This window comes from Schistocerca nitens, chromosome 10 (genome assembly GCF_023898315.1).
Source record: "Schistocerca nitens isolate TAMUIC-IGC-003100 chromosome 10, iqSchNite1.1, whole genome shotgun sequence".
Taxonomy (NCBI): domain Eukaryota; kingdom Metazoa; phylum Arthropoda; class Insecta; order Orthoptera; family Acrididae; genus Schistocerca; species Schistocerca nitens.
Genome location: NC_064623.1, coordinates 110,718,403 through 110,735,900, shown reverse-complemented (window position 1 = coordinate 110,735,900; position 17,498 = coordinate 110,718,403). Strand labels below are relative to the sequence as shown.

Here is a 17,498-nt window from a genome sequence, read left to right as displayed (position 1 = left end):
TGTGTGTGTGTGTGTGTGTGTGTGTGTGTGTGTGTGTGTGTTTTACAATGAATGACAAAGGAATTTGTGGTACGGTACACACTTGTTACAAAACATGCTTCCCCTGCATTATTCCTCTTCATTGCGGCACTTGCATGACCTGCACATTGCAACCCCATTTAAAACCAAACAAGTTCAGATGTGTGCTGTATACTTACTGTTCGTAAATCACTTCATTGCTGCACTCCTAACTTCTGAACTGGCAGAAATTTGATGACTTCAGGCTGTCAGTGCTTTGTGGCTAATCACACTAATAATAAAACTGCGTGTGGCACTATAACAGCCCTTATGTAGTTACTGTTGTGTCCATGCTGTCACTTAATTCATTTATCTGTTTTAAAGGGAGTAATGAAGCACTTTCTGGACTACTACAGCTACAATCTACAACTCAGAGAAGACATTTTGTTGAGATATTTAGCATTTGTTACACATATGTCTCATTTTTATGACCAGTGATGTATGGGACAAAGCACAAGAAATGTGTGTAGTGCATGGACTATGTGAGGAACTTGTGACCTCCACCATACTAATGCTACTAACTGAGAAAACTTATATAATCAGTATTGCAATCTCACAAAATTGTGATAATAGTAATGATCTTTTGAAAATCATTTATTTTTGTGACTAACACAGAATCAAATTGTTTAGTTTTTACCCCTCAGAAAATTTCGTTTCGTCCCTCGGGGTAATTGCCCCTAGGTTAGGAACCATTACAGTAGACAAAATATGTAATTGTGAATTATCAAAACAGTTATGTGTCTGGGTAGAAGACTTGCTATTTTCAACAGAGCATTGGTTCTTAATGAAAATCAGTATCTGAAGCAAAGTCATGCAACTGACCTTCAACCTAAGTAAATGCAACATAATGGTTCCAATAGATGAATAGACCCTGTAATGTTCGGCAACACAATTAATGATCAGTTCCTGTAACTATACACAACTGTTAAATATCCAGAAGTATGTATCTGGAGTAATTTAAAATTGATCAACATGAGTCTGTTTGTGGAGCAACTGCCAGACGGATTTACTGCAAGAATCCCAGGGAAGTGAAATTCACACATGAAGGTCATTTACAAAACCATTGTCAAGTATCACACCCACGCACGCATACACACACACACACACACACACACACACACACACACACACACAGAGGAGATTAAAAGAATAGTTGTGCAATTTGCCACACACACACACACACACACACACACACACACACACAGAGAGAGAGAGAGAGAGAGGAGATTAAAAGAATAGTTGTGCAATTTGCCACGGATGTATAAGAGCAGTAAAATGAAAATGAAACAGATGGAAAGAAAGTAAGTAAATTGTTTATTATTTGCAATGTAATCAACATAACTATTAATACATGTACCCCATTGTGAGACAAGATAGTCAATGGCTTCACAGAAAAGTATTTGTGGTTGTATGCAGAACCATGACTGTCCCCATGTGTCCACCTCTTCAGCCAAAGCAAATAAATGGCCACAAATGTCTTTCTTTAAGGCTCCAAATATATGAAAATCACATGGGGAGAGACTGACACTTAATGGAGGAGATCTAAGGATTTCTCAGTAAAACTTCAGCAGTGAAGTTGAAACAACCTTGGCAGCATTGTCACCTGGATGGAATCACAGTTCCATAGGCGACCGCAAATATTTTCCCATGATGGCCTTGACCATCTTGTCTCACAATGGGATAAATGTATTAACAGTTATGGCAATTACTTTTCAAATAATAAACAGTTTGCTTACTTTTTTCCCATCTGTTTTGTTTTTCAAAACAAACAACTCTCTGTGGAGGGCAGCCACAGCTGAGAAACATTATTAGTAACAGTAACAACACTCAATAATGATTAAAATTATCATAAAAATTACAACAATTAAAATGTCTAGAATGATGTGTTTCCAAAAGCGACATAGCTGTATGAAGGTACTTTGTTCGCAACTACCGGTTTCACCTCAGTATAGATGCATCTTCAGGGAATGGAATGTCATGTGACTAGGGGCTCCCATTGGGTAAACCGTTTGCCGGGTGCAAGTCTTTTGATTTGATGCCACTTCGGCAACTTGTGCGTTGATGGGGATGAAACGATGATGATTAGGACAACACAACACTCAGTCCCTGAGTGGAAAAAATCTCCGACCCAGCTGGGAACCGAACCCAGGCCTTTGGGATTGACAGTCTGTCACGCTGACCACTCGGCTACCAGGAGCAGACATCTTCAGGTTTATAATGGATATATTTCCATAATGTAGATGGGCAATTATGGAGTCCCAGTTTTTGGGAAAGTTGAACCACATGGTAACTTGTCATAATGAAATTGAGTACACCCAAAAGATGCCTGTAAAAATGTACAAAGCATGACCACTGAAGGAGCCAGGCTGGATAACACCACATAGGATACATTATAATACCCAGTAGACACCAACTGTATAAAACCAGTGAAGTAAAACTTAAAGTCCCTTGTAACGTGCTTGCTTCTGTTGTATTGATAGATGGCCAATGCGGCATAAGCAGCACATGGAGGCTAGCAATACACTGGAAGACCTGCCCCTTGTATTTCAACAGCATGAGAGCATCCCAGAAATCCTTGAAAAAAACTCCAATGGTGCAAGATGTTGCTGTTCTGAGAGCTCACATTACAAGAGAAAATGAGATTAATATTACTTTTTCAAATTTTACCTCTTGTAATGAGCATGAGGATCAGATTAGAGAATGTTGAGAATGGTAATGAATCCATATCTTCCCATACATCTTTTACAAATAGAATAAAGGAAAGGTAGATGTTTTGAAAAGGGAAGTTGCCACACACACACACACACACACACACACACACACACACGCACAACTGCAGTCTCAGGCAACTGAAACCACACTGCGAGCAGCAGCATCAGTGTATGATGGGAGTGGCAACTGCGTGGTAGTAAGGAGGAGGCTGGGGCAGGGAAGGGGAGGGGTAGTAGGATATGGTTTGTTGGACAGTGAAGTGCTGCAGGTTAGCCAGAAGGTGGGGGGGGGGGGGGAAATGGCAGAAAAGGAGAGAAGTAAAAAGACTGAGCGTGATGGTGGAATGACGGCTGTTTAGTGCGGGAAATGGAAACAGGGATGGGGCTGAATGGGTGAGGACAATGACTAACAAAGGTTGAGGCCAGGAGGGTTACGAGAACATAGGATGTATTGCAAGGAAAGTTCCCACCTGTGCAATTCAGAAAAAACTGGTGTTGGTGGGAAGGATCCATATGGCACAGGCTGTGAAGCAGTCATTGAAATGAAGGATGTCATGTTTGGCTGCAGGCTCAGCAACAGGGTGGTCCACTTGCTTCTTGGCCACAGTTTGTCGATGGCCATTTAAGCAGACAGACAGCTTGTTGGTTGTCATGCCCACATAGAATGCAGCGCCGTGACTGCAGCTTAGCTTGTAGTTCACATGACTGGTTTCACAGGTAGACCTGCCTTTGATAGGATAGGTGATGTTAGTGACCGGATTGGAGTAGGTGGTGGTGGGAGGATGTGTAGGACAGGTCTTGCATCTATGTCTATTACAGAGGTGTGAGCCATGAGGTAAGGGGTTGGAAGAAGGGGTTGGAAGCAGGGGTTGTGTAAAGATGGACGAATATATTTTGTAGCTTCAGTGGATGGTGGAGTATCACTGTGGGAGGAATGGGAAGGATAGTGGGCAGGACATTTCTCATTTCAGGGCACAACGAGAGGTAGTCAAAATGCTGGCAGAGAATGTAATTCAGTTTCTCCAGTCCTGGATGGTACCGAGGTTGGGAGAATAATTATGATCTGTGAAGGCTTCAGCGAAACTCTCAGTATTTCGAGAGGGACCACTGATCACCGCAATGGTGTCTAGGCTGTACGAAAGGGACTTCTTGGTATGGAACGGATGGCAGCTGTCAAAGTGGAGGTATTGATGATGGTTAGTAGCCATCTTTGAGATGGAGGTCAATATTTAGGAAGGTGGCTTGTTGGGTTGAGTAGGACCAGGTGAAGCAAATGGGGGAGAAGTTGTTGAGGATCTGGTGGAATGTGGATAGGGTGTCCTCACCCTCAATCCAGATCATGAAGATGTCATCAATGAATCTGAACCAGGTGAGGGGTTTAGGGTTCAGGGTTTTTAGGAAGGATTCCTCTTGATGGCCCATCAATAGGTTGGCATAGGTTGGTGCCATGTGGATGCCCTTAGCCATACTCTGGATTTGTTTGTAGGTAATGCCTTCAAAGGAGATGTAATTGTGGGTGAGGATGTAGTTGGTTATGGCGACTAGGAAGGTTGGTTTGGAATCTGTTACGCATTGGGAAAGGTAGTGTTCAATAGTGGTAAGGCCATAGGAATTAGGAATGGTAGTGTAGAGGGAAGTGGCATCAATAGTGATGAGCAGGGCATCGTGTGGTAAAGGGACAGGAACTGTGGAGAATCGGTGGAGTAAGTGGTTGATATCTTTTATATAGGAGGGTAGGTTCTGGGTAATAGGTTGAAGGTGTTAGTCTATGAGAGCAGAGATTCTCTCAGTGGGGGCACAGTAACAGGCCACAATGGGGCGTCCTGGGTGGTTAGGTTTATGGGCTTTAGGAAGCATGTAGAAGGTAGGAGTGTGGGGAGTGGTAGGGGTGAGCAGGGAGATGGACTCCGGGAAGAGTTTCTGAGAGGGCCTAAGGATTTGAGTAGTGACTAGAGAGCCTGATGGATTTCTGTAATGGAGTCACTGTGGCAAGGTTTGTAGGTGGCACCTGACAGCTGGTGGAGTCCTTCTGCCAGGTAATCCGTGTCGTTCAAAACAACAGTGGTGGAGCCTATGTCCACAGGTAGAATTATAAGGTCAGGATCAGTTTTAGATGGTGGACTGCAGTTCTTTCTGTGGATGTAAGGTTAGTTTGCATGTTGAGGGATTTGGTAATGATGGTGAGGCAAGGTTTGAAGTTAAGAAATTCTGGAAAGTTAATAGGGGGTGATTTGGGGACACTTGGGGTGGATCACGGTTGGATGGAGGAGTGAACTGAGTTAGGCAGGGTTCAACATTGCTCTTTGGTTGAGTCTGATTGGTAAGAGTGGCTAGTGAGGTACTTTTTTACTTTCCACCTGAAACCTGTAGAAAATTTTCATGGCAAAATATAAAAATATGTTCAGAACCACAGAGAGGTACACAGTCCATATGCAAATGATTTCTATTTCTAGTATTAAGGTTGCGACTTGCTGAGTTCATCCTAAGTACACTCATTAATCACAAAAACTGTCATGGAGTTCTTACTCCCTCTAAGAACCCTATGCCCCTGAAGAGACTTCTGCAAGATGTTGGGTTATCAACTTTACACAATATTCTTATCACACATTTGTGCAGAATAAACACTTTTTCCATCTTAGCTGCAATGCCCCAGAAGATTATGCTGTAGCACAGAACTGAGAGGAAGTATCTAAAGTATGTTAACAATTTAGTCTGCAGTTCAATACAGAGAGTCATAGCTCTCAATGCAAACAGAACTGAACTTTATAACTAATTTACCACTATGCTTGTGCCACCTCACTTTATTATCCACCTGGAACCCAGGAACTTCACAAATGGAGTCTCATCCAGTGTATGCCCATTGATCTCTAATTCTGGTCAACTGCCAGTCTCCGTACTAAGAAATCTCCATAGATCTTCCTGCATTTCACTACACCTGTCCCTTGATATACACTCAAAGTTACGGTCACATATGAAGACTTCTCTCTGTTTAGAATGCTATGCTGCACTCTATTTGTCAGCAACTCTTCAGTCAAATCACAAAGTTTGTCTCATATGAGGTGGAATCCAAAATTTTTGGGACTGGTGCTGCCGTCTGGAAAGTAGATCTTTGCACCACTAGGTGGAGAGAGCTGCATCTCTGATGAGTCAGTGTGCGGAGTGGCATTCAGCTGGGAGGACATGTTGCATGTCCACAGTGATTTCCATAATACTTAGCTTGTAGTTCACGACTGGTTTCACAGGTAACCCTGCCTTTGATAGAATAGGTGATGTTAGTGACCGGATTGGAGTAGGTGGTGGTGGGAGGATGTGTGGGACAGGTCTTGCATCTATGTCTATTACAGAGGGAACTTTTTGGTGTGTGGTGATTTTAGGATGGATTCGCGAACAGAACAGCGCGTGTGTATCAAATTCTGTGCGAATCTCGGGAAAGGTGCTACAGAGACTCATGCAATGATTCAACAAGTGTATGGGGGACAGAGCATAAGCCGTACGCGTGTGTTTGAGTGGCATGCTCAGTTCAGGGCCCGCCATACAGACATAGAAGATGATGCTCAAACTGGAAGGCCCATTAGCCGCACAACTCCAGACATTGTTGCCAAACTTCAACAATTGGTTCATGTGGATCGACGTTGGACCATTCGAGACCTTGCGGATGAAGTGGGTATTAGTTATGAGACATGTCAATGAATGTTGACTGATGAATTGGGCATGCATTGTGTTGCTGCAAAATTTGTGCCAAGGATCTTGACTGCCAATCAGAAGGCACAGCGTGTTGAAGTGTGCACGGACCTTCGTCAGACTGCATCTGATGATCCAGCCTTCTTGTCACAGGTTATCACTGGCAACGAGTGCTGGATTTGTGGTTATGACCCAGAGACAAAGCAACAATCGTCCCAGTGGAAGTGCCTGGGCTCTCCAAGACCCAAAAAAGCAAGACAGACAGGTGAAGAGCATGACCATCATTTTCTTTGATACCAAGGGAATTGTGCACAAAGAATTCGTCCAACCCAACCATACAGTGAATTCCGCGTACTACTGTGACGTTTTTCGACAGCGCCATTAAAATGTGCAGCGACGACTGCCTGAACTTTCGCATCACAGGAAGTGGCTGCTGCATCCTTGCTCACCAGGACCTTTTTGGCAAAAAACTACATGGCGGTTGTACCCCACCCACCGTACTCACCAGATTTGGCACCTTGCAACTTCGCACTATTCCCAAAACTCAAACTCAAGTTGAAAGGCCATTGGTTCAACACTCTAGAGAGGATTCAAATAGCATCGCTGGCAGTGACAAACACCGTCAAAGAACAGGACTTCCAGAAAACGTTTGACCAGTGGCAGAAGTGATGGGACCGGTGTGTATGTGCAGATGGGAACTACTTCGAGGGTGATGGTGACCATTAGTCCAAAGGTAAGGTTTTCTACAGATGGGAGCATCAGTCCCAAAAATTTTGGATAGCACCTCATATTCTGAATGCTCATATTTCATTCAATAAGTGACAGCATGGTACGGAATCAAATGCTCTCCAGTAGTCAAGAAATGTGGCATCGACCTGGTGACCAGTGTGTACTGCTTTCTGTGTCTTGTGGACAAACAGAGGAAGCTGTGTTTCATACAACTGTTGTTTTCAGAAACTTGTGTTGATTCATACAGAGAAGATTTTGGTCTCCAGAAAGATCATAATATGCAAGCATGTGTTACAAAATTCTACAACACACTAATATCAGTGAAATATGTCTACAGTTTCATGCATCTGTTTGACAACCCTTCTTGAAAATGGAAATGATTTGAATGTTTTTCCAATGAGTAGGAATCTATGGTAGGCTGCTCTGCAGCTGAAACTGTGCTGTGCCAGCAATCCTGGTGGTCGTTTTGCTTAATAGATTGCTACACACCATATAGTGGAGATGTTCAGTCCTCAGTCACTCCCCCCCCCCCCCCCTTCCCCACCACCACCACCCAACATTCTATCATCCAGGCACAGAGGAGCATTTGCCTCATGACTCAGTACTATTCAGGACTGGAGCAACCGAATTAGTTTCTGTGCCAGGGTTTTGATTACCTCTCAGTGTGCCCTGAAATGAGGAATGTCCTACCCACTACCCTTCCCACCCGTCCCACAATGGTATTCTGCACCAACCACTGAATCTACACAATATCCTCACCCATCCTTACACAACCCCTGCTCTCAACCCCTTGTCTCATGGCTCATATACCCATAATAGACCTAGATGCAAGGCCTGTCTCATACATCCTTCCACTCCAGTCCAATCACAAGGCAGGGCTGCCTGTGAAACCAGTTATGCGATCTACAAGCTAAGCTGCAACAACTATGTGGGTGTGACAACCAACAAGCTGTCTATCCACATGAATGGCCACTGACGAACTGTGGCCAAGAAACAGCTGGACCACCCAGTTGCTGGACATGCCGTCCAACACGACATTCTTTATTTCAATGACTGTTTTATAGCCTGTGCCATCTGGATCTTTCCTACCAACACGAGTTTTTCTGAATTGTGAAGGTGGGAGTGCTTCCCTGTTCCCATTCCAGCACTACACAACCTGCTATTCCAGCAACGAGCCCGCAATCTTTTTTTTACTTCTCTCCTTTTCTGCTCCCCTCCCCCGTCTCCCCACCAATCCCCACTCCCACCCTCAGTCTAACATCCCAACTGAACTTAGCTGCCTAGCTCCACCCCATTCCACAAGCAGCCCTTTACTGTCCACCACCCCTATGCTGCTATCCCTCCCCCACCCTGCCCCAGCCTCCTCCTTACCCCCACCACCCAGACTGCCTCTCATCATGTGCTGCTGCTCACAGTCTGGATTCAGCAGCTAGAGACAGTTGTCATGTGTGTGTGTGTTTTGTCTAATTCAGAAGAAGGCCTTTTGGCTGAAAGCTTACTTGCTTAGCAGTCTTTCTGTTGTGCCTGTTTGTACCAAAGGAGCCCATGGCACAGGAAATGTTTCAAATGTTCGTCATTGGTTTCTCTTCTCTCTGACAAAGGACTTCCCTTTCAAAGTTGAGCATGCAGTGTGTCCATGGAGCACTGCAGTCAATCGTCCTTGTTGCAAATGTACCAGTTTCTCACAGACATTGTTGTAGTCAGATGGAAATAGTATGTGAAGAACAACGACAATCCGATACTTGCATTGTGCATCCGTACCGTGATGTACCCTACTGTGAAGCCGAACCTTTGAAAGTGGTTTGTTCTTCACACATATTTTATATCTAAATGGTACATTTATGGACATGGGTTCCTTATCAGAACTTTATCTACTATTTCTCTCTACAACCCCTAGAAGCCTGTAATTAAGAATTGTGAAAAGCATTGTGCAAGCATTCACTGAAAACATTGTTTTGCTAAATTCAATAGTGCTTGAAATACTCAAGGTTAACAGTCAAGGTATGCCCCTTGTGCTTTGTTGTAATGGTTAACCAGTAAAAGTTTTACACATTGGAATAAGTATTACATCATCATTGTTTATGTCCAGGGAGTGTTGCTGCAGTGTGTTATAAAAATGAGGAAAAAACGAAGGACAAGAGAGATAATAATTGGCATGAAGATCATTTAATCAGAGATATAAGAATTAATTGTGACAATGAGGATGACAATTAGGGTGAGAGTGAGAGAGAGAGAGAGAGAGAGAGAGAGAGAGAGAGAGAGAGAGAGAGAGGGGGGGGGGGGCTAAGAGCTACTTGTTCTATATTACCTTGTGTGTCTGTTGCAAGCTCTGTGCTACTGAACCCAGAGCTCCCACTGTGAGATGAGAGGTCACTGAGTGTCGTCCCTCCTGGCCCACCGGAGATAGGATGTGCGTTGTCCACCTGGCCGTCGGGTGCAATCTCACCGGCCCGCTGCAAGGACTGCTCGAGGTGGCGCAGCCGGATGATCTTCTCCCCCAGCAGGCTCTTGGTGCGGTGCAGGCTCACCTCCATGTCCGTCAGCTCCCGCTCCTCCTGCCGGTACAATTCCCTCTCATTACCTCAAGAGTAGTCGCACACTTAAGTGGAAACAATTTACTTAGCATATCACGGTTCGGATTCCGCAAAGGTTGCTCCGCTGAGAATGCTATTTATACATTCTCTCATCAAATTGTACAAGCCTTAAATAATAATATATCTCAAGTTGGTATTTTTTGTGATCCCTCCAAGGCCGTTGATTGTGTAGATCATGACACTCTCTTAGAAAAACTCGTTTTATGGAACTCATGCATTTACATGACTGGTTTGAATCATACTTGACAAACAGAATGCGAATGAAAAAGGTTGCCCTGAATAGTTAAGAAAGGTTTGGAAAGGTAATAAATTTTAGAGACTGGATGGGAGAAAAAAGTAAAAAAAGAAAAGAAAAACCATGAAGGGGGTCCCACAGTGTTCAATTTTTGGACCAGCCCTATTCCTTGTATATGTGAATGACCTTCCACTTAAAATTCAACAACCAAAATTGCTAGTTTTGATAGGTGATACTGGTGTTATAATAAATCCCATTAGAGAGAAAACAACAGAAGAGTTTTCAAAGAATTATTAAGTGGCCCTCTGAAAACTGACTCTCCCAAAATTTTGAAAAAATGCACTACATTCAGTTCTGTACAGCAAACAGAGTCATACTAACAATTGATGTAGCACATGAGCAGGAGTCAGTAAGTAGGATAGAATGCTCCAAATTTCTGGATGTATGTATTGATGTAAAATTGGAACTGGAAGAAGCTCATTACTGAGCTTCTCAAACAATTAAGTCAACTACTTTTCCTCTTTGCATAACTGCTAATCTCAGAAACAAATGTATCAACCTCCTGACATATTTTGCAGTTTTCCACTCAATAATGTCATACAGAATAATTTTCTGGGGTAAGTCATCATTTAGAAAAGAAGTACTGATTGCACAAAAGCAAGCAGCAAGAATAGTATGTGGTGTTCACCCACGGGCATCGTGTAACTATCTCTTTTAGGAGCTATGCATTTTAACTGCACCGTCACAATACATATTTTTGTTAATGAAATTTCATCGTAATTTCGACCACAATTTGAAAAGATCAGTGATGTACGTGCCTACAACTGTAGAGGAAAAAATGACCTTTATTAACCATTGTTAAAGCTGTCAGTGGCTCAGAGAGGAGATAATATGCAGCAATAAAATTTTTTGATCATTTGCCCAATAGCATAAAATGTATGACAGGTTGTGAACAAGTTTTAAATCTAATTTAAAGTCACTGCTCCTGGACAACTCCTTCTATTCCACTGGCAAATTTCTATTTGAAAACTGGTAGCCAATTAAAAAAAGGGGGCTTGTCTTTAAGTGCCATTGCACAAGTAGGAATAAAATGATAATGTGTTCATTGATGTTGCTAATAATTTATACATATAAACTGACTCTCTTCATATCATTTCGATAAAAGAATTGTTCAAATGATCTATGGAACTTGTAACTAACTAACTAACTACAAACCTTTCAGGATTTGTGTCCCAGTTTTCAATCATAATTTTCATTGGACCTCTCTCCTCCCCCCCCCCCCCCCCCTCCACCTCCCCACCTCCTTCCTCATATTTGTCTGGAGTGTAGACTGGTATGAAAGTGAAACATCTACAATAAATGGTTCAGCCAAAAAAGAATAGATGCTTTTGAATGTTGTGGTACTGATGAATGCTGAAGATTAGCTGGGTACATTGGATAACTAATGAAGAAGTGTGAAATTAAATCAGGAAGAAAATAAATTTGTCGCACAACTTGACTAAAAGATCAGTTTATATGACAGATCCTGATGCATCAAGGGATAGTTAATTTGGTAATGGAGGGAAGTTGGGCGGGGGATTTGTTGTAGAAGGAAGCGGCGGTATGCAGGTTCAATTGGATGTAGGCTGCGGTACCTCCGAAAAGATGAAAAGACTTGCACAGGATAGACTAGCATGGAGAGCTGCATCACACCAGCCTTTGGACTGAAGACCACAAGAAAAATTTCAATAAATATCTTCTTTAATTTAAAAGCTAAAATTAATGGTAATGTTTAAATATGCATGTATATGTGCAATTGGATATGATAAATAATGCATGTTTGTGAAAGTTGGGTATTTTATATATATTGTAATATAAACAGTACCTTATATAACTGATCAAGCATAGACCTCGCAGATGGTCCTCTCCCTTCTTGCCTCTGCCTCAGCTCATTCTGTCGAGCCTGGAAACTGTCTCGCTGCATCCGCAAAAAATCTTTAGCTCGACGAACCGAGTCCCGTTCTAAGTGAATGCGGTGTCGGAAGAACTCGAGCTCTGAGCTGCCAAACTTCCCTATAAGTTTGCAAACAGGAGTAACATATTGGTAACCCAGAAATCAGGTTCTTTGAGAACACATAGGTAAGTATCTGTTTCACTGAAAATAATAATATGTAAGTTTAGATTAGTAGAAATGCTATATTTCATTTCATTACATGATTGCTGCAATAAATTACAGTAAAAATATAGAATTCTTACTCAACATATGTAATTTAAATATGTAAACTGAGGAGGAGTGAGACACAGCCGCTGACAGCACCAATGGCTATAGGGCCCATGGACATACAAATTAGAAAAACAAATTGTTTTGGAAGGTAGGGACATAGAAGTAGTTGTTATTTTGTCTACTCATCTCCAACTTTTCTCTTTGTAAATCCAAACTGTGGAAAAGTCAGTACAGTAACTGTGCAGTACTTTAGTTGTTCCAAAAGCAATGCAGTAGTTCTTGGTTTGTGGTAGAATTGTGATTACATTAATAAAGAAAAGGGTATGATTCAGAATGGTTGCTACAGTGTGGGAAATGTTCTAGTGCCTAAAAATAGATGTCTGAATTTATTTTGTGTCTTACCAAAATTAATTTTTCAAGACAAAATCAGGAAAACAGTCCCAATAATCACAAATGTGTCAGATTTCTCTGATACCACAACACACTGAGGTAATTACTGTTCACAGGTAGTTCACCAAGACCACATGTGCTTGTGTCTGTGCAGTATGCACAGCTTCACAGATTTATACATCTGTTTTGTTTTATTTATTTATTATGAGTACCACTGATACCAACAGCATTAGAGATGCCAGGATACAGGGTAAGTCATTGTTTTTCAATGATATTCATGATAGTACTATATCAATTAATTTTACATTATAATAGAGGAAAACAAACAAGATACATAATACAACAAGTTTTGAAATTAAACTTTACACATGCATTATGAGATGTTTGTATTAGTATGCAGGGACTTCAGAAAGTTAAGTTACCCTTGTTGTTCTTACTGAGACTATTGCACAACAAGAACTGAAATATGTGGACCAATGTGACTCTTGCGGGTAAAACAGCTAAATTGTACAAAGATTAACCATGAAATTCTGGTAATGTATGGACCAAATGCAATGCTGTGTCAACATTTTTTCGGAAAGCTGAAGGAGCAAAAAAAGGGGGGGGGGGGGGGGGACAGAGAGATTTTCCAATGATGAGGATGTTCAAAAAGCAGTTCTCAAATGGCTTTATGAGCAAGGAGTGGATTTCTGTAGTTGAGGAACTGAACAATTGGTAGAACAGTCTGACCATTGTTTACCAAGAGTTGGTGACTATGTCAAAAAATAGTGTCATGTATCTGTGTGACTCTGAAGGTAATGCAACATACAATAAAAGTTACTTGGCATGCCATAATGATATGGAAGTTTTTAAAGTCCCTCATAATATCTCAATACTTGGGAGTCAATATGATATCTTTTATGACAAAAAAATAATATGTATTTATACTTGCACTAGTGGAAAATGTCAATTATACAATAAAAAATACACACATACACACTCATTTATGCTAAAGTTACACTAACTGAGTTGAATTTATTTTGCAACAAGTATTCTTTCAATTTGCTCTCAAATTATGGCGTTTCAAGAGCAAGACTTTTGGTGTCTGCTAGCAGAGCTTTGAAAATTTTAATTCCTGAGTAATTTACTCCTTTCTGTACAAGCACAAAGACAATCTGGTTACTATGTAATTCCTATTTTGACCCCATATTGTCATCATGGTATGTACTATCAGTTTTGAAAAGAGAGTGGTTTTTATTAATGAAACATACAAGCAAGAAGATATATTGAGATGTCATTGTGAAAACCTGTAGTTTTCTGAACAGATGTCCCACTAGAGTGCCTCTGATGAGTACCACCCACAATGTATATCATTCTCTTCTGAACAATGGAAACTTCTTTTCCTTGGGCTGATCATTCTAAAAGGTGTTGGTGTAAGACAACAATGCATGGAAATATCAAAACTAAGTAGCTCTGGTGCCATCCTAAGGTGTGGATGATGCAATTATGCTTAGTTGTGAAATGAAGCCTTTTTGATCAACCTAGGACCAATTTAATTTGCTATCAGTCTGTACACTCAAGAATTTATCAACAGTCAATTTTCTGTATTTGTTGTTCACTACATTTTGCCGTATCACATATCAGTAGAACCCCATGATGTAACAATGTTGGTAACAAAATGGCAAGTTACCATCCATTGCTGATAGCAGTTGTGCAGGGTCCGGCAGACCTAATAGAGCATGCCTGCTGAGCACACCTTCGGCAGCTGTGTACTTTGGAAGCCCTCTGCCACCGCAATATAGGATCACCACAGACAGCTGCTCAGTCCACTGGCATTTGGAGCCTTTTCATTTCAGAACATTATGCAGAAGCTGCCTACTTGCTGCTCCGACTCCATCGCTGTTGCTGTTGTGATAGCTGGACTCCATTTCTTATTGCATCATTTGTAATCAGTCTTTATATGTTTGGAGAAATACAAATTAAGTAAATCTTCTGTTTCCTGTGTTAACCTATTTGCTAATTGTGATGACTGTGCCCCCTCTGGATGAAACTGGAATTCCATTACTGTTTGTAATTGGTATCAATTGCTTCCAATCTGTTAGATAGCATTTAATCCATATTCTCTCAATTCTACTTCAGCAAATGAATTTTGTTCTATTTAGCTGAATTTATTGGTTGACACAGTTGAAGGGCTTTGACACATCACACAGAACTCCGACTGGTGGCAGTTTCTTGTTAAGAGATTGCAGAATTTGCTCAGTGAAGGTGAAAATAGCATTATTTATAAAATGATTGGGCTCTATGCACCACTGTGAGCTATGTCGAGCATATATTCTCGTAATCAGTAGCTTCTGGGCAGTAGCACATCCATGGAAGTTGATTCCTCTGTCACCAATTTCTGGTTATTATGTGATTCTCAAGATCTATATCAGTCAGTTTTCTGTGCGTACTTAGGCAGAAGTAAGGTTTAAAATTCTGTAACATATCTGTTTCTCTATTTGAAAAAAAAAAAAAAAAGACACACGGAATTATCCAATTAGATCTTGACAAAACTTTAAAGTGATACTTTAAATATTCAGAAATGTAGAATTACATACTCCATAAAATGCAAAATATTCATTGATGGAAAAAAGTCACAACACCAAAAAATAATTAATGTAGGGTAATGAAATTTCAGGAATACATTTGTGTAGGTAACATATTTAAGTGATTAACACTGCAAGATCACAGGTTAATGTAAGCGCAAGATAAGCAATTGAAAATGTGAAATGGTACTACATTAATAACTGGTGTAACAGCCAGAATGTTGAATATGAGCATTCAGACACGCATGCATTGTCGTTGTACAGGTGGTGGATGTCAGTTTGTGGGATGGAGTTCCATACCTGTTGCATGTGGTCGGTCAGTATAGGGGCAGTTAATGCTGTTAGTGGATGATGCTGGAGTTGTCATCCAATGATGCCCCGTCTGTGCTCAATTGGAGACAGATCTGATGGTTAATCAGGCCTAGGCAGCATATCAACATTCTGTAGAGCATGTTGGGTTATATTAGCATTATGTGGGAAAACATTATCCAGTTGGAAAATGCCCCTTGGAATGCTGTTCATGAATGGCAGCACAACAGGTTGAATCACCACCCTGACATAGAGTTTTGCAGTCTGGGTACGTGGGATAGCATTGAGAGTGCTCCTGCTGTCATGTAAGATCATACCACAGATAATGACCCCCCAGTGTAGGTTCAGTGTTTCTAGCATGCAGACAATTTTGTTGCAGGTCCTCAACTGGCCTCCTTCTAACCAACTCTTGGTCCTCACTGGTTTCGAGGCAGAACCATCTTTCATCAGAAAACATAACAGACCTCCACCCTGCCCTCCAACGAGCTCTCACTTGACACCACTGAAGTCGCAAACTGTGGTGGTTTGGGGTCAGTGGAATGCACACTACGAGGCATCTGACTCAGAGCTGCCCTTGGGGCAACAGTTCATTGTGTCACTGTGGTGCCAGCTGCTGCTCAGACTGCTGCAGCAAATACAGTACAATACACGAGAGCCATATGTTGAGCACTATGGTTTACCCTCTCGGCAGTGCCTCGTGGTCATCCAGAGTCCAATCTTTTTGTGATTGTAAATTCTCGTGCCCGTCGCTGCCAGCTATCATGTACGGTGGCTACATTCCTGCCAAGTCTTTCTGCAATATTGCAGAAGGAACATCCAGCTTCTTGTGGTCCTATTACATGACCTCTTTCAAAATCAATGAGGTGTTGACACTGGTGTCTTTGCCACCTTAAAGACAGTCTTAACTAATATCAACTTGCCATGACAAATCTCACATGTTCATGACCATTACAGCGTGCATTTAAAGCAAACCTGATTTGCATCCTCATAGTGGTGCTCCTACCACCACTCTTATGCGACAATGCAAAATTTGAATAAACATCATCTTTTAGATATAGGAACAAGCCTACCAACTTTTGTTTATGTTGCAGAATTCCTCCTTGGTGTTGTGATTTTTTTCTGTCATTGTGGCTCATCACAGCTGCAAGATGCTTGAAGACAGACACTGAGTATTGAGTGAAACCCTGCAAAGAAGTTCTGAGAATTGGAATTAAGCGGGGAATCTAGAGCCCTCTACATATCACTCTAGTAGGGACCAAGAAGATGAGATTAGACTAATTAGAGGCACACACAGATATTCAAGCAGTCATTCTTCCTGCACCCCATATGTCAGTGGAACTGACAGAAACTCTAATACCATATATGCCCAACTATAAGATGAGGCGTCTTCCCAAATAGATCATTTGAAAAATACAAGGCCACCAAACCCACATCTTCTCCTTGTTTCCCGTGGTACAAGCCTACAGTGACAATGAGATGACACAAAAACCGGCAACGAGTATAATGCAGTGCAGATTTTTGCTTGCTTCTCTTGTGTTTTAGCTTGCAGGGGTAGACTTTAAGTCACAGACAGGCACAGCAAAAAGACTGCTATACCTTTTAACTTTCAGTCTAAAGGCCATACATTTTACATTTGTGAGTTGTGCTTGTGTGAATGTGCGTGTGTTTTCTACTTCAGAAGAAGGTCTTTTGGTCAAAAGCTAAGCTGCATAGCAGTCTTTGTTGTGCCTGTCTGCGACTGAATGTCTCGTATAATTGGTAAGGTAATATTATTGTTATTACATGCTGAACTTTCCATTGTTTAAATGTTGCCTACTTTTAGCGCACTATACTGGACAGTAATTTGTGCTGTAATACAGTACGTTTTACTTATGGAGAAGCCATTCCAGCATCGACAAGGTTCACAGCTGCAACATGATGGGTGTCATTCTTCTGAGTTCTTAAAAGGTTGTGTACTTATAAAGCTGATAAAACAATTGATGTTTTGCATTGGCCTGGAGATGACTCATCACACATTCATGAAGC

The 17,498-nt window shown here is 41.5% G+C and overlaps 1 protein-coding gene across 1 annotated transcript in view; it reads right to left on the bottom strand.

Moving 5' to 3' along the window:
* The window catches only part of LOC126210459 (centrosomal protein of 164 kDa), a 644,242-nt gene that overhangs the window by 12,089 nt on the left and 614,655 nt on the right, over positions 1-17,498 (bottom strand). Inside the window, exons 20-21 of the mRNA XM_049939692.1 lie at positions 11,872-12,059; positions 9,487-9,733 (exon numbers count right to left, since the gene is read on the bottom strand). Of these exons, the coding sequence (XP_049795649.1) occupies positions 9,487-9,733; positions 11,872-12,059 (435 nt within the window). The remainder of the gene's footprint in view (positions 1-9,486; positions 9,734-11,871; positions 12,060-17,498) is intronic.